General features: G+C 39.7%; 1 protein-coding gene across 2 annotated transcripts in view; it reads right to left on the bottom strand.

Moving 5' to 3' along the window:
- The window catches only part of KIF1B (kinesin family member 1B), a 185,258-nt gene extending 162,772 nt beyond the window's left edge, over window positions 1-22,486 (bottom strand). The window contains exons 1-2 of one of the 2 annotated variants that reach the window (XM_027844030.1): window positions 22,383-22,486; window positions 3,798-3,974 (exon numbers count right to left, since the gene is read on the bottom strand). In XM_027844030.1, coding sequence (XP_027699831.1) covers window positions 3,798-3,903 — 106 coding nt within the window. In that variant the 5' untranslated portion in view covers window positions 3,904-3,974; window positions 22,383-22,486. The remainder of the gene's footprint in view (window positions 1-3,797; window positions 3,975-22,382) is intronic. The other variant, XM_027844032.1, reaches the window with a different exon arrangement.
- Window positions 22,487-25,966: the final 3,480 nt, after the last annotated feature.

The following is a 25,966-nucleotide window of genomic DNA, read 5'->3' on the forward strand; positions in this document are numbered from 1 at the left end:
GGCAGAGATGAGGAGAAAGAAGAGCACTGTAGGCATGGGGAACAACCAAAGTGAATGCTTGGATCTGGAAATGGAGTATCTTGTTCTTGGAACAATAAGGAGGCCAGGGGTCACTGGATCAAAAAGAAGTGTGGGGGGGAGGGGAGAAGTAAGTTATCAAGGATGACACCTAAGTAGCAAGCCAGGTTAACTTGGAAGGATGATGAGAAGTGAGAAAGAGGGGAGAGTTTTTGGGGAAAGATAAGGACTTAATAGATTTAAGATATCTATGAGATGTCCAGTTCTAAATATTCAGTAGGCAGTTTAACATTCAATGAAGGAAGTTGAACTTGCTTCAACTAGTGACATCCTTCTGTTTTATTGGTGAATTTCATGGAGTTGTAGGTTTGTTTTGTTTTGTTTTTTAAGAGAAGGAAGGTTAAAGATGGTGACACTACTCCTCTTATTATTATACACTTGCCAACTGACCCAGGGCAAGTAGAAATTCATTCCTGAACATGGAAAAGGTATTTTTTGGCATTTAATTTCACTGTATTTCTTTGCAGAAAACAAACCAAAAAAAAAAATCAATCAAGCATTCATTAAGTGTTGAGACACAAAGAAAAACAAAAACACAATCCGTGCCCTTGAGAAGCTTAAATCCTAATTAGGAAGGAGAGATCAGAAAGGCTTCCTGGAGCAGATGGTAATTTACTAACTCTTAAAGGAAGCCAGGGATTCTAAACGGCAGGTTAGGAGGTAGAGCGTTCCAGGCATAGGAAATACCAAGAAAAAAGGCCCAGAGAGGTGAGACTGGAATATTGTGTGTGAGAAAGAGCCAGTAGGCTAGGATGGCTGGACCATAAAAGACGTAGAAGCAAGTGATATGGAAATACTAGAAGGAGTCAGATTGAGAGTTTTCAACGATAAAACAAGAATTTTCTGTTTGATCCGAGACGGAATGGGAAGCCAGCAGAGTGAAATGTGAGTTGGGGGAGGAGGGTGTCAGATCTGCACTTCAGCATTTATGGAGAGGACAGACTGGATGGGTGAGAACTTGAAGCAGGGAATCCAATGAGAAGGCTACTGCAGTAGTCCAGGAGAGGAGCCTTGAACCCAGGGCAGCAGCCCTGTGAGTGGAGCAAAGGGAATGCATGTGAGAGGAGGTAAAGAACTTCAGAGACAGCAGTTTCAGCTGAATGATGAGACTGGAAACCAGATTATAGAGCTAAGAACAGAAAGGAGATGAAGTGGAAGCACCTATTGTAAACAGCCTTTTCAAGGAGTTTGGCCACAAAAATGAGGAGAGATGGGACAATAATTGACAGAGATGAATGAATCAAGGGAGTTTTTTTGAGGATGGGGGAGACATAGGCATGTTTGTAGGCGGTAGAGAAGTAGCCAGGAGGGAGAGATTGCAGATAAGTGAGAGTGGGGATGAGAGAAGGCAATCTGTTGGAGAAGATGGGATGGAATGAGATCACTTATTCATGTAGAGGAGTTAGCCTTGGCAAGGAGAAGGGTCACCTTTTGATGTGAGGCAAGGGTGAAAGAAAAGATAATGGTAGAAGACATCTGGGTGATATGAGATGAGGAAGAGGAGAAAAAAGGGCACTGACAGTGGATGGCTCAATTTTTTCAATAAAATATGAGGTAAGGTTATCAACTGAGAAAGTACAGGGAGGTGCAAACATGTGAGATTTAAGGAAGAATGAAAAGACAGAAGTTAAAGATGACTCCAAAGTTTTGAACTTGAGAGAATGGTGGTGGTCTAGATAGTAACAGAGAAGTCAAAAGTGGGGTAGGTTTTGGGGGGAAAGATGAGTTCCGTCTGTTTTGGACATGTTGATTTTGATATGTTTATGGGATATCTAGTTTGAAATCTAAAATGAGTACTTGGTGACACTTGAGCTCAGGAGTGAGACTAAGGCTGGATAAAGAGGGAAGTTTTCTACACAGCATTAAGTGAATCCAGGCATGTGGATAAAATCACCAAATGAGAGCCCAGGGAAAAGAAGGCACAGACACATGTGGCAGGGGAGGAGGGGCAGAAGTGGCACCCATATTTGGTGGTAGAAACCTGAATGAAGATCCAGCAAAGAAGACTCAGGAGTGGTCAAACAGGTAGGAAGAGAACCAAGGGAGGGAAGAATCATAAAAACCCAAAGAAGAGAAAAAGATGAGACAGTGATCAGCAGTATCAAAAGCGGTCCAGAGATCAAGAAGAATTAGGATTAAGAACAGGGCATTAGATTTAACAATTAAGAGATCACTGTAAACACTGGAGAGAAGTTTCAGTGAATAATGAAGTCAGAAGCTGGACTTTGGAAGGCTGGAGAATGAGAGGAGGGGGAGTAGAGGCACAGGGTATAGATGTCCTTTTCAAGGAGTTTAGGTGAGGAGAGGATACATACTAAAACAGTGGGTTCAAACTCAAATAAAAAGGGGTGGGTAATATTAACCATAGATAAGGATCCCAGCAGGTATATTGACTTAGAAAGACAGATATTAATATTTTCTATGTAAGGGCAGCTAGGTGGCAACATACTGCACAGAGTGCCCAGCGTGATCTTCCTGAGTTCAAGCACAGCCTCAGTCACTTACTAGCTGTGTGACCCTGGTCAAGTCACTTAACCCTGTTTCCCTCAGTTTCCTCATTACTGTAAAATGAGTTAGAGAAGGAAATGGCAAACCACTCTAGTATCTTTGTCAAGAAAACCCCAAATGGGGTTAGTAAGAGTCGGACAAGACTGAAAACGACTGAACAACAATAATGTTCTATTGTATTTTTATTTTCTTAAATATTGCTCTATTACATTTTAATCTGCTGGCCAGGGATGTCTGCAGGCCACATGTTTGACATCTCTGTACGAGAGGATAATCAGCAGGAATGAAAGGAACTAGTGAGGATTTTTTAAAGACAGGAGATACTTATGAAATTTGTAGATAACAAGTTAGGAATAAGTAGATGGGAAAAGACTGAATCGAGAGAATCTGCTAATTCTGGTAAATTTTTTAGAAGCCTATTACAAATAATAACTATATGACCTTTTCCCCATCAGACATCATAAAGCACTTATTTTATACTTCTCCAATGAACTTATATATCATGTTGTTACATCATTGTCATTTGCCCCTGTTAGTCTTACGTAGATGTCATTATCTCTCTGGAAGCACAGATCTATGGACACATTCAACGCTTTTCAAAGTTTGTTGAACTGAACTGTTGAACTCATACAGCTACTGTGAAGGAATAAGCATAATTTGTAGCACTGACATTTGAAAGCTGATAAAACTTTTGCCAAGGCTGTTTGCTATGTGAAACTGCAAATGAAAAATAATTTGTACAGAGAAATCAAAATATGTACCACAGAAGCCTCCAAAGATTCACAGTCTCACACAAGTACAGGGTGAGCTTCCTGAGAGCAGAGATTACTGTCTTTTTGTTTTTGTAACCCCTGCACTCAGCAGAGGGTCTGGCTCAGCCGCTCATTAAGTGTTTGGTAAACTGATATGAATCACAGCACTCAAACACCGTCCCTGCTTATAGCTTTAGTAATCTATTAATAATCCTAGCTAGGCTAATCCAGATAGCCATGTACTTCCCAATCTGCCTTTTCAAAACAGGATAACTAAATAATCAAATGGCTTGTATTTAAACGTGCTGTAAGGAGTCTCCTTGTCCTTTATTGGATAATTCAAAGACTGTTCAAAGAGAAAGAATATTAGTACTTATACTAGGTGGACTAGAGGGAATAGACGCAAAAGTGGAGAGAAGATACAATTTGTATAATAACAAAACAGAATGCTGCACTTACTGGTTGAGTTGCCTTGCATCTGAATGATACATTTGGATTCCTTGCTGGTCTCTCGGGAATTGAAGGGCCTGACCCGAACAGCCACCTTCACTGAGGCTCCTGACATTCTGATGGCCTTGTTATATGTAGTTCAAATATTGAGAAAGAAGTCTTCTTCCAAAGTTATATTCAAATTTCCTTTAAGAAAAAAAAAATCCAAAAAGGTATTTAGAATTAGGGAAAGCTTTTGACAAGGTAGAAAGATTATGATTCTGCCTTAAATAATTGCTGGAAAGTTCAACATAATTTTTCCCCACATATAATAACAATTAGAATTTAAATAGAGATTTACCATTTATAAAATACTTTACCTATTTTACCTCATTTGACCTTCAATAATCAATCAATAAACATTTAATAAGTACCTACTATGTTCCAGGTACTATGCTAAGTACTGGGGAGACCAAAAAAAAAAAAAAGGCAAAAGATAGTACCTGCCCCCAAGGAGCTTATAATCTAATGGGGGAGACAATATGCAAACAAAAATATATACAAAGCAAGCTACATACAGGATAATTAGGAAGTAATTAACAGAGGGAAGACACTAAAATTAAGAGGGGTTGGGGGACGTTTACAATAAAAGAAGGGTAATATTTTAGTGGGAATTAAAGGAAGCCAGGGAGGTCAGTTAAAAAGAGATGAGGAGGGGAATTGTTCCAGGCATAGGGACAGTCAGAGAAATGCCTGGAGCTAAGAGATCCAGTATCTTGTTTATGAAACAGCCAGGAGGCCAATGTCACTGGGTCAAAGGGTGCATGTTGGGGAATAAGATGTAAGATGACTAGAAAGGTAGAAAGGGCTAGGTTATGAAGGACTTTGCCAAACAGCATTTTGTATTTGAACCTGGAGGCAACAGGGAGCCACTGGAGTTTATGAAGAGTGTGTGTGTGTGTGTGTGTGTGTGTGTGTGTGTGTGTGTGTGTGTGCGCGTGTGCTCGTGTGCGTTCATCAAGGGATCAAGATGGGGAAAAGAGAAGAGGGTGGTTAGTGCAGGGGAGATGGCTTAGGAGAGAATTTAGGGGTCAAGAGATTAGAGATCATGGTATGGACAAAGAGTAGGATTTTGTAAGGGAAGGCAGAGAAATGAAAAACCAATGGATTATGGTCAGACGAGGGGTTTCAGAATTCTTGAACACAGAGGTGGAACATTTCTAGGTAATGGCAAAATCAAGGGTATGACCATCTTCATGTGTGGCTGAGGTGGGGAAAAGGAGGAGCTCATGTGAAGTGAGTAAGTTGAGGAACTTCACAATGCCCCTGTGAGGCAGGTTATATAGATTAAATAACTGAGGCACAGAGAAGTTAAGTGACTAGTTGGTGCAGTGAATAGAGTTCTGGGCCTGAAGCCAAGAAGGGCTGAGTTCAAATCCAGTCTCAAACACTTACTAGCTGTGACCCTGGATGACTCACTAAACTTGTTTGCCTCGGTTTCCTCATCTGAAAAATAGGGATAATAATAGTACCTATCTCCCAGGGTTGATGTGAAGATCAAATGAGATAATTGGAAAGTGTTTAGTACAGTGCCTGATGCATAGTGAGTGGTTTATAAATGTTAGCTATTATTTATTATTATTATAGAGCTTTCCAACTGTTGATTACTTCCTATTTATTTTGTCTGTAGCTTGTTTGTACATAGTTGTTTATACTATCTCCTCCATTAGACTGTGAGGTCTTTAAGGGCTGTGATCATCTTTTGACTTTCTTTGTATCCCCAGCCTGGCACATAGTAGATGCTTAATTAATGTTAACTGATTGACTCACTGACTATTCTCGACCTGATCCTGAACATCAACATGGAGGAATAACTTGCTGAAATAGAAATAACAGAAATCTTGGAGAAGTGACCACTCAATTTTATGATTTGTGATAAAGGAGAATAAAAGTTAGTTTAGTCTCACATGCATCCTAGATTTCAGAACAGAGAAGGAATATGTGGACTCTCATATACTAAAATTCTGCAACGGATGTAAGCCCATAAGAAATGGCAAGCATTCAAGAATAAAATTCTGAATAAACAAAGAGAAATAAGTCCAGTGAGAAGGCAAAGGAAAAACCAATTTGGATCCATGTGGAAATCACTGACCAACTCTAATTTTTAAAAGAAATGTACAGAAGATGGCAGCAGGGAGGTGGAGCCAAGATATCAGACCAGCAGGAAGCAGTACAGTGTACTCTCCCAAAAACTTCCAAAAAGACACATAAAATGCAACAGACCAAATCCCAAAGAAATGTTTTTAAAAAGTCAAAGTGAGACATTTTTTTCCAGCCTAGATCAGTACAAGAAGACAAAAAAAGAGGTCTGCAAATAATGGGGATGGGTTCTGGCCAGGAGCATGCCTGAGGAACTCTTTAGTGCAGGGAAAGGCCATGCAATAGAAAAAAAGAGGGAATGGGGAGAAGGGGGTAGATTTAAAAGAGGAATTAGTCCTCAGCAAAACAAACTCTAACTATGGATGTAGAAAAATATTTATAGCTCTTTTCAAGGTGGCAAAGAATTAGAATCTGATGGGGTATCCATCAACTGGGAAATAGCTGAACAAATTACGGTATAAAAATGTGATGGAATAGTATTGTGCTATAAAAAATGATGAACAGGATGGTTTCAGAGAAACCTGGGAAGACCTGTATGAATTGATACAGAGCGAAGTGAACAGAACCAGGAGAACAATTTATACAGTGACAATAATACAGTAAAAACTAGCAACTGTGAAAGACTTTGGACTAGGATTCATGTAATGACAAACTATGATTCCAGAGGAATAATGATGAAACATGCTACCCACTTCCTGATAAAGAGGTGAAGGATTGGGAGTGTAGAATGAAACATTTTTTTCAACATGGCAAACACAGAAATCTGTTTTCTTTGATGATTTGTAGCAAGGGCTTAGTTTTTCTTTCATTTTCAATTGTGGAGGGTGAAAATGAGTTTTTACTCATTGAAAATACATATGTATAATTTTTTAAAAAAGATGGAAGTAGGATTAGGTTATAAAAGATAAATCTGAAACTATGCAGCATCTTACATGAATAGCGCCATGAGTGCTAAAGCACAGAATGAGCTAAGGCTAAGAGGAAAGCTAAAGACAAGAAAAAGGGTGCTTGGTTTGTTTGTTTGTTTGTTTGTTTGTTTAAACAACAAAGAACAGAACTTAAAAGGGACAGAACCATTGCTGAGGTTGGAGGGGATAATGATGACAAAAGACAGAAAATAAAGTGCTTAATTCTTATTTAGGTTCTAATTTTTCTACCAAGGAAGATGGTCTTTGGACAGAATGAAAATAGCTAATAAGGAGTTAAAAGTCAAAAGAAATAAACAGATAAAATAAGTGAGAGGACATGTAACTGCTCTGGATGAATCCAATTCATCAGGCAGAGATGACCTACATTCCAGGGTACCAAGAGAACTGGAAGATGTGATGACTGAGCCACACGCAGTATGATTTAAAAGACTGAAGAGAATAAGAAAACAGGGCAAATGTCTCAGTTTTTTAAAAGGGAGAATGCTAGTAAACTTTGATTCCTGGCAAAATCCCACAACAAACTATTAAAGGGAAATGCTTTGCAAACCTTAAAGTGCTATGTTAGCCAAGTCAGGAAAAACTCAGAGAGGACAAAGTATTCAGGAGACAGTAGTCAAGTGTCCAATTCTTCAGAGAAATCAGTAAGACAGAAAAGATGCTCTCAGATTTGATTGTTGGCAATTTTTGACAAAGTAGTTTCAGTTAGGCAATGAGGCCTGAAGTCAGATTCCCAGGGATAAGAGAAAATAAGCATCTTTTAAAATAATACCTAGCATTTATTTAGCACTTTAAGGTTTACAAAGTTCTGTGCTTATCTCAATTTTATCCTCATAACCCAGTGAGATAGGTGCTATTATTATCTCTACCTTACAAATAAGGAAACTGAGGCACAGAGCATTAAGTGACTTGCCTTGGGTCACACAACTAGTAAGTGTCTGAGGTGGGATTTAAACACATATATTCCTGACTCCAAGTCCAGAGCTCTTACCCAGTATTTTGTATATAGCACAAAATGAACCAATAGATGGGGAAAGACTGAAAATTAGAGAGAAATAGAAGGATAATCATGGAGGCAATCTTCCAGAGCCTATAGGAAGAAGGGTTAGATTTCAATGCCAAAAAGAACCACATTTTCATCAGACTAGAGTAAAGGAAGAATAGGGACAGTTGATACTTCTAAGTATGAAATGAGATCTTCATCAGAGAATGGGGGAAAGGGGTGGTAAAGGAGGCTTTAAAAGAAGGTTTAGAATGGTTACTGTGGGGAGTGCACTGTGTAGAGATGCTTTGGGAATAACCATTGTCAAAGAATTCCCCACACTTGACCAATCTGGCAATGAACCGCCATAAATTTACCTCAGGTTGGTCTCTGGGAAAGAAACATATAGTGCCATCTCTGGAGCCATTTTCTGAACATGCTGAATACAACCTGTCAGAATTTGTGTTCTACTGGCATCAATTTTGAGAACACAGATTATCTCCACCCCACAATAAGGCATTCAAGTAGGATTTTTGTAATATTCTCAAAGCTGGTTTTAAAAAAAAAATACTGTATTCTATGGTCACAATAATTTTTTTTTAAATAAGACTTGAAATAAATATCTAAGTGGAAAATGTATTCGTGGACCCAAATAAGAAGCAAATCCAGTTCAATCTTACATCCTAATATGTCATTTAAAAGGAATTTAGGGTTGTTTGGAGGCACACCTCTAGTGAAAGCAACTATGAACTAATTTTCAATAAAGGAAACTTCCTCTACCAATGTAGGTCTATACCTCTTCTGCAACTTAGAATTTAAGAAAGTTGCCCACAGCACTGAGTTTAAATAGAATCATTGATTTGGAATTGGAAGAGACCATCTAATTCAATCGTTTCATTTTACAATTGAGGAAACTGAGGCCCAAGGAGGTTAAGTAACTTGTTCAAGGTCACAGGTAATAAGTGTCAGAGGCATAATTTGAACCCAGGTTTTTTGACTTCACAGTTTGTGTGCTTTCCACTATACCACATTCCCTAGTGCATCCAACTTGTATATGTTACAGGTAAGACAGGAACCCAAGATTTCCAGAGTCTGAGGCTTGGTCTCTATGTTATCTTTTATTTTCCTTTAATAGTTTCACTGTGCATAAGTCTTATCTACCCAATATAAACTAGTCCATATATTATAATTTTATATCTTCCATAGTGTCTTAGATAGTTGATTACTTTATTTTTGTAGTTTTCCAGTTTTGACAACTGGAAAGTTGATTCTCCCATTTCTGATCTAGATACATTACATATTTATAACATCAGATTTTAATGCTAACATATCTAAAACCTAATACATTTACCACATCACCTTCATGGAGATTATTTCACAATTAAGAAGTTGGATATAGTTGAAAGACATTAAATTGGCTTCTAGTCTTTACTCCATTATCAGACCTCTATATCTATCTATGTATCTGTCTATCTATCTATGCATGACTTTAGGCAAACTGTTCAACTTCTCTGAATCCATTTTCAAACTTGCAAAATCAGGGATAATCTTATCTATGGAGCTGAAAGGGAAGGTTTGACATGAAAAAAATGAGACAACATGTGATGAAGAAGTTTTATAAACTGTAAAGTATTGCACAAATACAAAGCTTTCTTGACATTAACGTGAAGCACCTTAGGAATTTAATTCTTAATTGGAAAGAACTAATAAAGATCTACAGAGGAGTGAGGCATATGAACCATCTGAGCAAAAAGAAAGGGAACAAATATCAAGTAAGCAAAATCTTTCGATTTAAATTATTTTTAAAAGAATGCAAATTTATTTTTATCAATTTATCACTAATACCAATTTTTAACTTAACCATCTTATGTAATAAAATTACTCATATTCAAAAATGTATTAAAAGGTTATATAGGGATAAGATACCATAGTAAGAACTTGTTTCTTATTTCTTCTTTGGTGATAATTTACTATAGTAAGAACCTGAAGAAGTTACTACTTATATTAGTCAGTTGAAAAGTTACAAGGTTTATCTTTCTAGATACAGTAGAAGTAGACCAGAAATTACAGACATAAAACTGTCTGCTCCTAAGAAAAAAAAAAAAATACAAAAAAAAAAATCTTAATGATGCAAATCCAACTAAGAAATAAGAGCAACACAGAGCTGAAAAAGGCAAATAGAGTGAAAAGTAATCCCCATATAATAGTTTGTGGGACACACAGACACACACATAAAATTTCCCAGTGTTTAAAAGGAATGGTCAATATAACGATTTATATCACCATCTACATATACATTTTCAGTTCAATTCACCACTACTTTTACCAGTTTCCTGACTTAAATCATTACAAACTATAAGAAATCAAAATGGAGCATTGTTTAGACCTAATTCATTTGGTCTTCCCCTGATCATTTAGCTTTTACCCTGTCCCTGATTCTGACCTTGTGGCACTTTCCTTTGGTCTCAAAAAGATCTGAACTTATCAAGTCCTTAAAACATATATGGGAAAGATGTAATGATTAGAAAATGGCTGACTAGGCTATGGTATATTAATGTAATATTATGGTACTATCAAATTATAAATATGAAGAGAAAGGTAGCATGACATAATAAACAAAGAGCAGGCCTCAGAGCTAAAAGGACCTGGGTTCAGGTTCTGCCTCTACACATAAATTCCTGTGACCCTGGGCAAGTTATTGGCCTCTCAGTGTTGTAGGCAACTCTCTAGAGCAGTAGGGTCAGATTCCTGCAGGCTACATATTGACTTAGTTTTAAAATGTTATCTAAGTTTTATTGCATATTTATTTTGTTAAATATTTCCCAATTACATTTTAATTTAGTTCAGGCTGAAGCATTACTGGCAGCAAACCTGGTGATTTTGATACCTCTGCTGTAGTATGCTTGCTTCAAGTCTCTCCCCACTCCAATCCATCCATCCAATCCATCCAATCCATGAAGATTCAGTCACTAAAGTGATTGTCTTAAAGTGGGTCTGATAATGTCACCTCCCCCTCCCCAATTCAATAAATTCCAGTTGATCCCAAGTGCCTCCAGGATCAAATACAAAATGCTCAATCTGGCATTCAAAGTCCCTTATAACCTAGCTCCCTGACATGTACTCTTCAATCCAGTGACACTGGCCTCTTGGATGTTCCACACTGCCCCTCTCAACTTTACGTATTCTCTCCGGCTATTCCCCATGCCTGGAATGTTCTCCCTCCTCCACTCCAATTACTGACCTCCCTGGCTCCATTTAAGTCCCACTAAAATCCTACCTTCTACAAGAAGCCTTCTCCAAACCGTCTTAATGCCAATGCCTTCCATTAACTATTTCCTATTTATCCTGTATATAGCTTGTTTTATATATATTTATTTGCATGTTGCCTCTCCCATTAGACTGTAAACTCCTTGAGGGCAGGGATTGTTTTTTGACTCGTTTTGTATCCCCAGGGTTTAACACAATGCCTAGTACATAGTAGGTGCGTAATAAATGTTGATTGACAAACGATATGAACAGGCAGTTTTCAGATGAAGAAAAGAAAGCTATATACAGTCATATGAAAAACTGCTCTAAATCACTACTGATTAGAGAAATGCAAATCAAAACAACTCTGAGATACCACATCACACCTATCAGATTGGCTAACATGACAAAACAGGAAAATGATAAATGCTGGAGAAGATGTCGGAAAACTGAAACATTAATGCATTGTTGGGGGAACTGTGAACTGATCCAACCATTCTGGAGAGCCATTTGGAACTATGTCCAAAGGGCTATAAAAATGTGCATACCCTTTGACCCAGCAATACCACTTCTAGGTCTGTATCTCAAAGAGATCATATAAATGAGAAAAGGAACCACATGTACAAAAATATTTATAGCAGCTCTTTTTGTGGTGGCAAAGAATTGGAAATTGAGGGAATGCCCATCAGTTGGGAAATGACTGAACAAGTTGTGGTATATGAAAGTAATGGAATACTATTGTGCTATAAAAAGTGATGAGCAGGTAAAGTTTTTCTTTGCATATTGTTGGTGACCTTTTCTGGCTAAATGGAGACAATTTTTTTCTTGGTTAATAGCATGGATTTGTGTACAGATTAAGAGAGAGAATTTACATCCATTTTACCTGACATTCTTCTCATATAAGGGCCACTGGTTTAAACGAACAAACAAAAAAAAAAGTATTCCACCAACATATATTCAGTTGAGAAAAACATCCTAGAAAATAGGTATATTGGAATTACTCATTCAACATTCTTTTCCAACATTTTCAAAAGATATTATTGTTTAAGTGATAGAAAAATATTTGAAAGCTTGAAATAATTGTAAGACTTTTTTGTTTATTTTTGTTTTTTATACATCTGTACATTACTAAAAGGAACAGGTAGGTGGCACAGTGGATAAGAATGCAGGGAAGTCAGGAAGACCCATCTTCATAAGGGGACTCAGACATTTAGTAGCTGTGTAAGCCTGAGCAAGTCACTTAACCCTATTTGCCTCAGTTTCCTCCTCTGTAAAATGAACTAGAGAAGGAAATGGCAAACCACTCCAGTATTTTTGCCAAGAAAACCCCAAATGGGGTCACAAAGAGTCAGATACTACTGAAAAAAAAAACGACTGACTGGAATCACAGAGATTATTACTAATAAGGAAATTGGCATTTTCTTAACATCTTCACACAAATTTTTCATTAGAAAGGGTATTAGATTTGGACCTGGAGTGTATTGGTTTGAATCTTGCCTCTGCTATTTACTAAACTATGTGACTTTGAACAAGTTACTAAATTTCTCTGAGTCTCAGTTTGCAAAATGACATCAAGGTCCTTTCCAGCACTAATTCTATGATCCTGTGTTCTTACAAAATATAAAATAATCACTTTGACAATTTTCAGAAATAGGACATTTTATTGATTAATGATCCCAGAAATCAAAAGATTATCAGTGGTAGCAGGAATAGCAGCAGCAATAGAAGCAGTAGCTGTAATAATAGTCGTAGTAGTAGTAGTCAAAATTAACTCATTTGACCAATTTAAGTTATAGAATTATTAAGCATAGATAAATTAACGTGGATTCCAAGGAATGTTTCCACCCAAAATGTATGTTTGTTTAAAAGAAATCAAACATTATTACAAAGGAAAGATCAGTCTTCAAAAGAGGAAAATATGATTTCCATCCATGGAATAATGTATGATAATCTTGTCATAAACTGAAATACTTAAGTACTTGCACTTGAATAAAACCAGAAATGGTCCTTGGGAAAAAAAAGAAAGAAATGATGAGCAGGCAGACTTCAGAAAAACCTGGAAAGACTTACATGAACTGATGCTGAGTGAAGTGAGCAAAACCAGGAGAACATTGTACACAATAACAGCCACATTGTTCTATGACTAAATTTGATAGACTTATCTCTTCTTAGCAATGCAAGGATCTAAGACAGCTCCAAAAGACTCATTGATGGAAAATGCTGTCCACACTCAGAGAAAGAACTATGGAGTCTGAATGCAAATTGAAGCATGTTATTTGCTCTCTCTCTTTTTTTTTCTTGTTTTGTTTGTTTCTTCTTTCTGATGGTTTCTCCCATTGGTTCTAATTCTTCTTTACAACATGACTAATGTGAAAATAGGTTTAATATGAATGTACATGTAGAGCCTATATCAAATTACACACCATCTTGGGAAGGGGAGAGATGGGGAGAAAATTGGGAACTCAAAATCTTATGGAAGTGAATGGCGAAAAATAAAAATTAATTAATTAAATTTTAAAAAAAAACAAATTCTGACTGATTGATTGATAGACTATAAATTGCAGGGAAAGTGCTGACCTGCACTAATAGAAGGAGTTCACTTGCCTGCATCAATGATATCACAAGTCCAGTCTCTATTCCCATGAAGAATGCAAGGGAAAAAAAAGAATGCAAGGAAAGGTAGAGAGAGCTCTACAAAGTAGTCAAAAATGACATCAGAAGAACTAGAAACCTACAGAAAATGACAACTATACACAACAAGATCACAGAGTTAGACCTAAAAGAATCTTTAAAGACTATCTAGTCTGGGGAGGGGGGGTCATAACTATGGTCCAAAGGGTTCATGCTAAAAATACTTTAACTGCTTAAGCAGCAAATAATTACCCAATTATATTACAAAAAAATTTTCCCTCTGTGAACCAGATTCAAGATTGTGTTTGTCTGATGTTAACCCAAATATGGCAAACTTTTAATCAAACAAAAAAGGCAACATTGAAATTAAATTTACACATGATTATTATTTTATATTAAATGTCTTCCAAGTTGTCATTTATTTCATTAAAATATTACTTATATGTAACAAAATTGGTAAAATAAAGAAATTTAATAAAGTTTTGCAAATAATGGTGAGCATATAAGGTCTTGCTGGATGTCCCACATTAAATATTACTATTTTATGGATTCTATAATTATACATTTAGTTCACATAACTGCAGGTATAATAATTACTATAATAGTTAAAATTATAGCACTTACACTGTGCTAAGCACTTCACAAATATTATCTCATTTGATCCTCACAACAACCCTTGGAGGTAGGTGCTATTATTATCCCCAGGATGAGGAAACTGAAGTAAACACCTCTTAAGTAACTTGCTCAAGATCACACAGATGGTTTCTAAGGACAGATTTGAACTCAAGTCTTCTTAACTCCAGGCCCAATACTCTATCCACTATACCACCTAGCTGGTCTCTAGAATAAAATTTTAAATTTTATATTTTATAATTATAATTATATAATGCACATTTTAATTTGGAGTTTGGAGTGGAGGCAAAAGTTAGCATTGTAGCTATAAAAAGCACCTAGTGAATGAAGAGATTATGAGCAGTGTATTAAGGCATCGTGGGAATTCACCACACATTTTTGTTGTTGTTGTTGTTGTTGAAAGTGGTTCACAGAACAAAAAATTGGGAAACACTGATCTAGTCCAACCTTTTCATCTCATAGACAAGGAATGGAGACCCTGATAGGTTAAGTGACTTGCCCAAGGCTTATATGTAGTATCCACCCCAAATGTTCACATGCACTATTTGTGCCCAACCTGTGGTAGAGTATTCCACACTCACATTGGTCAAATCAGCCACAGGTGGACACACAATACCTTGGCCCTAATATAGTGATGTCATTTTGGTCCTCTTCCAGCACCAAGGACAACAACCAACCAACTTAAAGTAATGAACCTCAAGCCCTCCACCTCAACAATTCTCACTATTTCTACTGCACCATACATATTGCTTTCCTGTTTTCCCCCAGTCCAGACCTGTGATTTCAGTCTCAGATAACAAATTACTTGCCCGCAGGCACAGAGCTATTAAATATCAGATATAGGATCTAAACCCAGATCTTCCTGTCTCAAAGCCCTATACTACACTACCTTTGATGATACAACTAAAAAAAAAATTAGAAGAGAAACATATCATATACTTCTCACAGGTAGGAGGAGATGCATTCTTAACCAAACAAAGGAGAGAGTCAATCACAAAAAATAAAATAGATCACTTTGAGTAAAACTAAAAAGCTCCTGCACAAACAAAATTAATTCATCTAAGATAAAGGAAAATGGTAAAATGGGGGAAAAACAATCTTTGTGTCAAATTTCTCTGATAAGGATGTAGTATCCAATATATATAAACAACTAACTAATACACACACACACACATATCTCACTTCCCTATTGAGGAATGGTTTTTAATGTAGGTATATATATATGTGTGTGTACATCGGTTAATTGTTTTTATATCTTGCATACATTGCATATATCTTTCAGTTCTCCAAAGAGTTGCAAACTGTGAATAATATAAAACAATGCCTCAGTAAAGGAAATGCAAATCAAAATGCTCTGAGGTTTCACCTAATAACAAGAAAACTGGCAAAGGTGACAAAAGATTAGAATAGTTAATGTTGGACTAGTTGTAGGAAGAGAAGCACACTGGAGCGTTGCTGGTGGAACTGTAAATCAGTACAATAATTCTGGAAAGCAATTTGAAATTATGCAAATAAAGTAACTAAAATGTCCACACACTTTGACCCAGAGATTCCATTACTTAGCTTATATCCCCAAGGAAGCTAATGATAATAAGAAAATCCCTATACACACCAAAATTTTTATAGCAGCATTTCTTTGTGATAGTAAAGAACTGAAAACAAAATACAAGTCCATCAATTGGAGAATGACCAATTGAACTATTGCACATGTATGTAACGGAATAACAATGATGAAAGTAATGATGAATGAGTTGAGTTCAGAAAAGCATGAAAAAGTCTACATGAACTGACACAGAAGGAAACAGTCAAGAAAACAATATATACAATGTCTACAACAAAGTAAATGGAAAGAACCCCCCAAAATTTTTTTAAATGAATGTTACAAAATGATAAAGAATAAGCGTGGCTCTAAAGAAGAACCAACATAAGAAGTTACATCCACCCTACTTCTTTTCAGAGATGAGAAGTCCACAAGGGTTGTACATGGCACATATTTTCAGACTTTTTTGATGTACTGAACAATTATGCGGATTTTTTCCTCTTCCTTTTTTGTCTTTAAAAATATTATTTGTTAGGATATAAATAAAAACTTATTTTTAAAGAAAACAATATGAGAAATACAAAGCCAAAAGTATTGGATAGAACTTCAGAGGGACTTGGAAATCAGAGCAAAAGCATTCTTTTTTTTGGTTCACCACAACCTATTATTTTAGTTGGTTGCTTCTACTTTGTTAACTAAGGGTGTTAAGATTTTATTACCTATAATGTATGTTTCTTAGTCTTTGTTGACAATTAAATTTATAATTATAATAATGATATTTATAATAATAAAAAACTATTTTTAATTCCAAAAAGAAAATGCATTAAACTAGACTGGCCAGAAGTTGAGACTTTGGCAAGTAAATATCAACAATTCACTGCAGTGTTTTAAATAGTGTCATTTTCCATGAAAATATGTTTAATAGGAATGTATATGTATAGCCTATATCAGATTGCATGCCGTCTTGGGGAGGGAGGTAAGGAGGGAAGGGGAGAAAAATTTAAAACTCAAAAGCTTATGGAAGTGATTGTTAATTCAAAATAAATTAATAAAAAAAAGAGTATGGCTAATATGGTAGATCTTTAATAAACCTTGTCTTTGGTTGAAAAATAAATAAATAGTATCATTTTCCAAAGAAAATAGCCCATTATTGAAATTTTAGAAAGAAAAACTCTAACTTAAATAAAAGCACTTTCCTTTTTCTAAGTTTTTTTATTTAACAATAAAAAAAACTGACACATCCCTTTCTGATTTTACACTTCTTTGATAATAACAATGATGATGTTTATCCTGTACAACTGTTTAAGAGTAACACACTACAGCCTACTTATGTACACCATGCCCTTTGGGTGACCTAAAACTTTGATTCTTTAGAGACTGTGGTATTCCATGCTTCATAACCATAAGCATCACCAAAAGTATACTGGATTGATTGGTCACATAGCACAAAGAAAGAATAACTGATGGAGGGAAAGCCCTGTGCTCCATTGGAGCACTCTTGAACAAATGCACCCCAAATCAAGAGATATGAAAAAGGAAGGTTCCACCAACCCACTCCCACTGCCAGGATGATGGAGGGAGCCCCCTATGAAGGATTTACAAGAGGATATGACAGACAATAGTATCACTGAATAAGATGAGGATGGCCACACATCGATGGAGATTCAGCAAAATAAACACCGCAATTAAAAAAGAGAGTCAACTACATAGTAATTTATTCTCTTTTGAAGACATTCTTATCAAATCCTAACTACAGGTACATCTGACTTAAAAAAAAAAGTATTCCTAGGGGGAAAAATTCTATAAAGCAAATTATTCTGTTACATTCTATTTTCTCATTTATTTTTTGTCAATGAAGATGCGTCCTTGGGTTAAAGGTCTCATAGCTTAACAAACCAAATAGCATGCTATTCTGTTTTTAGCAACCACAATATTTTAGAGCAGAATAGGATGGCATTCTCTGTTCAGCATTGCTCAAACCACTTCTAAGCATGAGGTGGAAGCTTCTTCAATTTTAAAAATCAAGTTAATTTGAATTGAGAGGAACTAATCAAAATTATTCAAAATACCAAAGTAAATAAACTAATAGGAGAGTTTATTTATTGGAATACATGGCCAAGAAGACCTAAATATTCCATAAAGTCAAATATTCAACAATTTCCATATGTCAATGAATTTGTGATCCTGTCCACATGGGTACTAAGGCAGCTAGGTGATTCAGTAGATAGATCACTGGGCCTAAAGTCAGGAAAATCTGAGTTCAAATCCTGCCTCTGACACTTCCTAGTTGTGTGACCCTGGAGGCAAGTCACTCAAGCTGTTTGCCTTAATCCATTGAAGAAGGAAATGGCAAACCACTCCAGTATTTTTGACAAGAAAACCCCATGGGCAGTAAACATGACTAAATACCAACAACATACAACAACATAGGTACTCCCTCCAGTGATATGTTTCAATCCATTCATTAACTTCTTACCTACAGGACTGTTGGTCACGACTTCCCATAAATCCTCCACCCAACATGTTGGGTGTCTTCAAGTAACAAATCTATTCCCTGCCTTATATTTTGTAAGTTTGAATATCCATATGTTTAATTTAAATATGAAGCATAACATAAAGCATTAGGCATTGTAGAGGCTACAGAAGTAGTACAAGACACAGCCTCTATCCTTCAGGGGCTTACAGTCTAGTTGGGACATAAGACTCAGACGTAGGCAACAAATATTGTTGGAATTTAAATCACTTTTGACTGGTTGATAGGAGCGGTAAGGGGTAAAAATTCTTAGTTATTGCAGAAAATAGAATGAATAAAAGAGAATGAGTTTGGCCACTTCAGAATACCTACAGCCTACAAATGGCAGTCTAAAAATACCTTGAAACCTCTACTGAGGCATCCAATATTAATGGATAATGATCCTAGAGAAAAAAACTAAAAAGATTATTGGTTTGCTGAGAAGAAATTCTACTTCAGGAAAAAGTCAAGGACACCTTTTTGTAGACTTTCTGCATGCTAACCATGCTGTATCAATTTTTTCTAATTTTTCTGTCAACCTAATTATCAAAAAGGAGATTCTATAAGGTTTTTTTTTCTGCTCACATTCCTACAAGAATTGCAAAAATTCACTATTGTCCACTAAACAAGGCCAATTTTTCAAAGAGACAGTTAACAGAATGTAGACTGGAAATGTTATTAATTTCAAATCCATCAGAAAATGAGTCATATCAAATAGGAACATATATTTCTTTCAGAAAAAGATCTGCTTGGGTCAGCAACCTTGGGAAGAGGCATACAAAAGAGAACACAGAAGTTCAATTCTTTATTTTTTGTGTAAGTCAAGACTACAACCAGGAGAATAAGCTAGAATGAATCACTTTGCCTTGGAAACACTTTGTTGGCAGACTATTCTTAGGTATTTATTCACTGCATAGATTCAAACTGGGAAACATGAAAGGAAAGAGGAGAAATTGAATTCATATCTACTCTTGTAAAGGAAAAAACAGCCAGTTCTAAAATTTGGACAATAAAATCAGCTGGATAAATTTTAGAAAAGTATTTACCAAGGAATACACTTTCACAAATACCTAAGATTTTGCTGCCTCCATATTTGATTCACAATTCAGCTAATCAGGCCTCACATAAAAAAAATGGCAAAAACATATTTAGATAGAATTCTCCAATCCATGTTTTTTTTAAAAAAACTAATTTTTAACAATATTTTTGTAATTAGGAGAAACAAAATTATATGGCCAATTTCAAGGTGTCATATCTTAATTCAGTTTGGAAACGATTTAGTGTCTATGTGCCTTGAATTACAACATTACACAAGAATTTCCAAACCTTTAAAAGGAAGACTTAAAACCAAAATTATTAAGGCTGTCTGTACTATTTTCATCAAATAAACTTGAAAGTTGAGTTCATTTCAAGAAGTCCTTTTTTCCTAATAAAGAACACAAAGGCTGGAAGCTGATCCCTCAAGGTCCCATTCCAGCCTTGTGACTGTAGATAACACTAGGTGTTGAGTTCTCAACTTGAACTGAGATAATATAAAAGACTCTGATAATGTGAAGACTGACTACCCTTCCACAATATGATCAATTGATAATCTAATTTTCTTTAGATAATCAACTACTATTCCAACTAAAGCAGGAAATGTCAGACTTTACTGTTTATCTGAAATAATGCTAAGTAAAGATTTAAGTTAGAACAAAATGGCACCCTTTTCCTAAAATCGATGATACATCTCTTAAAGGCTGCCACATGCTAAACACTGCACTTCCATTTAAAGATATGACAGGTACTCAGAAAAGAACGATGACACAAAGCAGCGTGTGTAATAAGTGAAGCAGCCACCTAAAATGGTCAGACCCAGGAGCAAAGGATCCCCTGTGGACAGTCTACCTAAAGATTACATTAAAATAGCTAGTGACCTTAGTTATTATCCTTATTGGAATATTTTTATTTAACATTCACAACTATAGATCCTTTAAAGCTATGCAAAATATGCTGAATCAAGTACCTACCAGGATTAACCTCAGCACAAATCCTATTTGCCCATACATAATAATACCCTCAGACAAGCCCACTCAGGGTAAATTCAGTAACACATCCCATCTCATGCTAAGGGAAAAGATAAATCTGGAGGGCAGTTCAGATTTGAAGCCACTTTTACAATTCACCAATGAAAAAAACATGACCTGTAAGCTCCATTCTGCTTTTAAGAAGTGGAATGCATTGTTTTGTTTTATGTGAACAATGACTAGCCTACTCCAGCAGCCTCCCAACCCCCACAACTTGGCCTCTAATGCAACCAGTCACCCTGAAAGCAGCCAGGGCTGTCATTCTGCACCTTCCAGCAGCCTGGACTTGGCTCCTAAAGGACTGTCAGATCATCCTCCCAATATGGCTGCCATGGTAATTCTGTACTGTGAACACAGTGACTACATACAGCCTTTACTACATCTGGACATAACTAAATAAACCCCTTCCTTCTCAGCCTCTCTACTCTTTCTAGCCTTCAAACCTTCAGTTTTCTCAGTCCCATTACGTGTCTCTTGCTTCATCAGTCTCAAAAAAGGGAATAATTACATTCCTAAATGAAGCCTTGAACGCCAGCAAAGACTTGAAAAACTGAGAGTGCAAGGGTTTTAAAAGAGGAAATATCCTTTCTATGGAAAGCGTAGACCGCTCAAAATCTCCCCACCCTTTGAAAATAAATCAACCAGCTTGTCCATAAGGCATGGGAAAGAACTATCAGGAGAATCCTGGCATCCAACTGCCTAGAGATCTGGTTCGCATACATCAGCACCTTGGAGGATGGAGCAGCAAGAACACAGTTGGCCAGGTGTCTTGCAATAAGTGTAGGGTAAACAACAAGGGAAAGGTGATCAAATCCACAACCAAAGCCCTGAGCTGCTAACCCAGGCAAAGAACCACTATGAGGCAGGGCAGCACCCCAACAACTCATCGGAGGAAATAATAAACCTTCCCTTCTGTGGGGAGGGAGGCGAAGAGAGGGGGAAAACGGGGATGGAGGGAGGGAAAGAGGGGGAAGGGGAGGGGGAGAGGGAAGGAGAGGGAGGAGAGAGAGGAGGAGGAGAGGAGGGAGGGGGAAGAGAGAGGGAGAGGGAGGGGGGAAAGAGAGAGGGAGAGAGGAGGAGAAGGGGAAAGAGGGAAGAGGGGAAGATGAGGAGAGGGGGAGGGGGAGAGGGGGGGGGGGGGGGGGGGAGGGGGAGGGAGAGAGAGAGGGAGAGAGGGAGAAAGAGGAAGAGGGGGAGAGGGAGAGAGAGGAAAAGAGTGAGAGGGAGAGAGAGAGGGAGAAAGAGAGGGAGAGAGAGAGAGAAGGGAAGAAAGAGACCAAGAGGGGAAAGAGAGTGAAAGAGACAGAGAGAGAGAGGAGAGGGAGAAAGAGGTAGGGGGGCAGGGGGAGAGGGAGACAGGGAGAGAGGGAGAGAGGGAGAGGGAGAGAGGGGGAGAGGGGGAGAGGGGGAGAGGGGGACAGAGGGAGAGAGAGAGAGAGAGAGGGAGAAGGAACTAGGGTCCATTTGATATCCTCCCTGCAATACCAGCTGTCAAAGGGTGAAAGGATGCCCAGAAGCTTCCCTGATTCCACCCCCCTCCCCCAAACGGGGGCCACCTCCCCAGCTGCACACCTCCCCCCAGATCTCCTAAGAATTGGGGGAAGGGGTGGGGCGGAGAGGGGGCTTTGGCAAACTCGGGGTTAGGGAGATCTCGCCCGAATTCCGGGCCCTCTCCCGTCTGTCAATCGCCACTAATGCGTCCCCCGCCCTCCCGCCTCCCTCCCCCGCCCTCAATCCTTTCTTGGCGCTCCCCCTCCTCCCCCCACCCCAGCCTGCCCGCGGCCGCGCGCCCCCTCTTCTCCCTCCCCCGCGGCCGCGCGCCCCCTCCCCTCGCCCCCAGCCACGCGCGCAGCGGCCCCTCCCTCCTCCCCCGGCCCCCAACGGCCCCCCCCACTCCGGGCCCAGCTCCCCGGCCTCACCTCAGGACCCAGCGCCGAGCCGGGGCGTGGGCGCGGCGGCGGAGGAGAAGTAGGAGGAGCGGGAGCCGCAGTCAGCAGGAGCCGGGTCGGACAGCGGCGGCGCGCCGCAGCACCACCCCGAGAGGAGCCGCCGCCTGGGGCTGGAGCCGGAGCCAGAGAGCGGGGCGCCCCGAGCCCGTCATGGCGAGGCGCGGCCCCGCATCCCAGGGGCGACGCGAGAGCACCGAGGGCGGCAGGGACGCGGCTGCGGGGCTGCCTGCGACTCCCACCACGGCCGCGGTCACACTAGCTCGGCTGAGGCGGCGGCGGCGGCGGTAGCGGCAGGCGGCGAAGGCGACACTGGCGGATCCGCCCCAAGCCCCGCCCCGCCCCCGCTCCCTCGAGCCGCCGGCACCGCCCTCGCCCCCTGGGCGCGTCACGGGACCCGCCTCCCAACCCGGGAGACTGGCACCTCCTGCAGCCAATGAGGAGGCAGAGTGTGAGGCGCTCCGAGCCTATAGGAGCAGAGGCGGGCCGGAGCAGGGGAGGGGGGCCGGCAAACGGGCGAGAATTCTCGGGGACACCCACACAGCGCACCCTGGTGGCCCGGGAGCCCGAGCCGGCAGGAGGGTACCAAGGGGGAGGAGGATGTGCTGGGCCCTTGCTAAAGGTCATCTCGTCTATGCAGCCCGACCTACGAGCCGGCCTGGAATAGCCGGGCGCTCCCTGGCCCTTTGGCAGCCGGGCCCCGCTCCAGGGCGAGCGAGGGAGGGAGGGAGCGAGGGGTCCACGTCCCGAGTCACGGGGCCCGGAGAGGAATCAGGCTCCCAAAGCTGGGGCCGGGGGGTTTTGGCCGGGCATCCAGACCCACCGGGGGCCTGACCGCGAAGCCCCCTCTTTAAGATGCCTGACCCGTAGGCACGCGATCCGGCCTCTGCCTGCACACTTCCGATGAGGGCGACCCCAACCCAACCCAACCCAGCCCAGCCCGGGGCTGCTGAGCTCCAGGGGCTTGGAAAGGGGTCTTCTGACGTCCAGCCCATCTGCATCTTTACCACTTCTTCAGCCCTTTGCTCCTGTTTCTGCCCTCAGGGGCCACCCTAACCTCTTTATCCTGGGACAACCCTTCCCAGACCCAAAGGCAGCTCTTGCTGTCCCCCAAACCCAAGTTTTCTCTTTTCCAGGTCGATCATTCCTAGTCAGATCTAACAATCACAACATTCGTTTAGCCAGTTAGTGGATAAAATATTTATTAAGCGCCTTTTAGGTGCCAAGCGCTGTGTTAAACACTGGGGATACAAAGGAAGGCAGAAGAAGCTAATCTAGCTGGGCGAGGGGGTGTGTGAGAGGGGAGGGAGGATTCATTACCAAACCTCAGTTCGGCTATAGTTTCTCATATTCTGCTGTAGAAGTTGTTGCTGAAATGAAAACAAAACGTTGAAGGATCATCCGGTGTCCGTGGGTTGTATAATGTTTCCTATATTGTTACTTGGGTACTTTAAGATTTCTTTAACTTTGTTTTAAAGAAGTGAACCTAAAAATCTCTGAGAAGACTAAATAAATGGATCTAGTTTAAAAAAAAATCTCTCCAGGAGCTCAGTCAAATTAGGAGAGACAACATACAAACAACTAAGTACAAACAAGATGTATGCAGGGTAAATTGGAGATAATCAAGAGAGGGAAAGCACTAGAATTAAGGAGGATGGGGAAAGGATTCTTGCACAAGATGAGATTTTAGCTGGTTCTTGAAGGAAGCCAAGAGGTAAAGATGAGGAGGGAGAGCATTCCACGCATGAGAAACAACCAGTAAAAATGCCTGGCATTTGGAGATGGAGTCCCTTGTTCCAGAAACCACAAGGAGGCGAGTGCCACTGGACTGAAGACCATTTGGTGTGGTGTGAGGTGTAAGAAAACTGGAAAAGTCAGAGTGGGGGTGGGGAGGGCAAGTTATTAATAGGTTTGTCCTGAAATAGGTGCTAAGGCAAGACACAATCTCAGTCTTTGGGGAGTTAAGTCTAGTTGTGGAGGTAGGACTATTTAGAATCTAGCTTATTGTTTCATTCAACAAATATACAAAAATAAATAAAACATAGTCCTTTTCCTCAAAGAGCAGAACATTTAATAAAAGCAGATAGTCTCATCTACCCTAAGATCATCCCTTGTCTTATCTTGGAAGATAAGGTGGCTCTCCTCTTTGCCAAGGCTAATATACCTCCACCTGTACCCTTGAGCCCATCTCTTCAGGAACTCCATTAATTGTTCCTTCTCTTTTATCGTCACCTTCTCCCTCCACTTCTCCCTCTCCCATCTCCTTTTCCACATCTGACAAATATGCAAAAATCTACTTAATCCCCCGCCAAAAAAATAACCCACAAACATGTGCTCTCTCTCTCTCTCTCTCTTTCCTCCTCCTCCTCTTCCTCCTCTCTCTTTTCGCTGCTAAACTTCTAAAAAAGAGAAATCTCTACTCATTGCTTCACCACCCACTTCAATCCTTGTTAATGGGCTTCCAACAACCACTCTACTGAAACTGCTCTCTTAATTAATTGCCAAATATAATGACCTATTCTCAGAATTACTCCTCCTCCTCCTCCTTCTTGGCCTCACTGCAGGATTTGACACTCATAACAATGCTCTCCTACTGGATTCTTTTTCCTTCCTTGTTTTTTTTGTGCCACTGCTCTCTCCTGATTCTCCTACCTGTCTTACCACTTCTTCCTCATTGATTCATCCTCCTCCACCTGTACCATAAATGTGGGTGTCCCTCAAGGTTCTGGCCTTGGCCCTCTGCATTCTGTTGCAGTGATCTCATCTACTCCCTTGGCAGACACCTCTCCAATTTGTAAATCCAGTCCCAGTTGTTCTTCCTGGAGTTCCAGGCTTGCAACTTCAACTATAGCCTAGACCAGGGGTGGGGAGCCTGCAGTCTCAAAGCCACATATGGCCCTCTAGGTCCTCAAGTGTGGCCCTTTGACTGAATCTAAACTTCATAGTGGATTGTTCTGTAAAACTTGGACTCATCAAAAGACCACACCCAAGGATCTGGAGGCCACAGTTTCCCCACCTCTGGACTAGACCTTTCCACTAATGTATCCCACCAGCACCTCAGTATGCCCAAAATTGAACACACCATCTTCCATCCCAAATCTACCCCTTCCTCCAAAATACCCCATTTTTATTGATAGTAAATCATCTTCATCTTTCCAGTTAGGTAACCTTCAAAACCCTGGTCATCTTTGACTTTTCTTTCTCCGTCATCACCCATATTCAATAAGTTACCAAGTTGTTTTTTGATTCAGCCTTTACAATCTCTCATGAATTTGCCTCCTCTTTTCTATTCATGCTGCTTCCACTCTAGTTCAGGCCCTCATGGCATCTCACCTGATCTTACCTTACCACTCAGTGTGGACATTCCTCCTTGGCTCTATCTGAGCCCTCTTTTCTCTTGACCCACTGCCCTTGGCTGGTTTCATCAGCTCCAATGGGTTCAATGATCTCTATGTAAGTTACTCCCAGATCTCAATCCAGCCCTAAAGCTCTCCTCAACTCTAGTCTTTCAATACAACTACCTACCAGAAACCACTACTTGGATGTCCCATGAGCAT

Source organism: Vombatus ursinus, unplaced genomic scaffold (assembly GCF_900497805.2).
Source record: "Vombatus ursinus unplaced genomic scaffold, bare-nosed wombat genome assembly UNPS02014932.1, whole genome shotgun sequence".
Classification (NCBI taxonomy): domain Eukaryota; kingdom Metazoa; phylum Chordata; class Mammalia; order Diprotodontia; family Vombatidae; genus Vombatus; species Vombatus ursinus.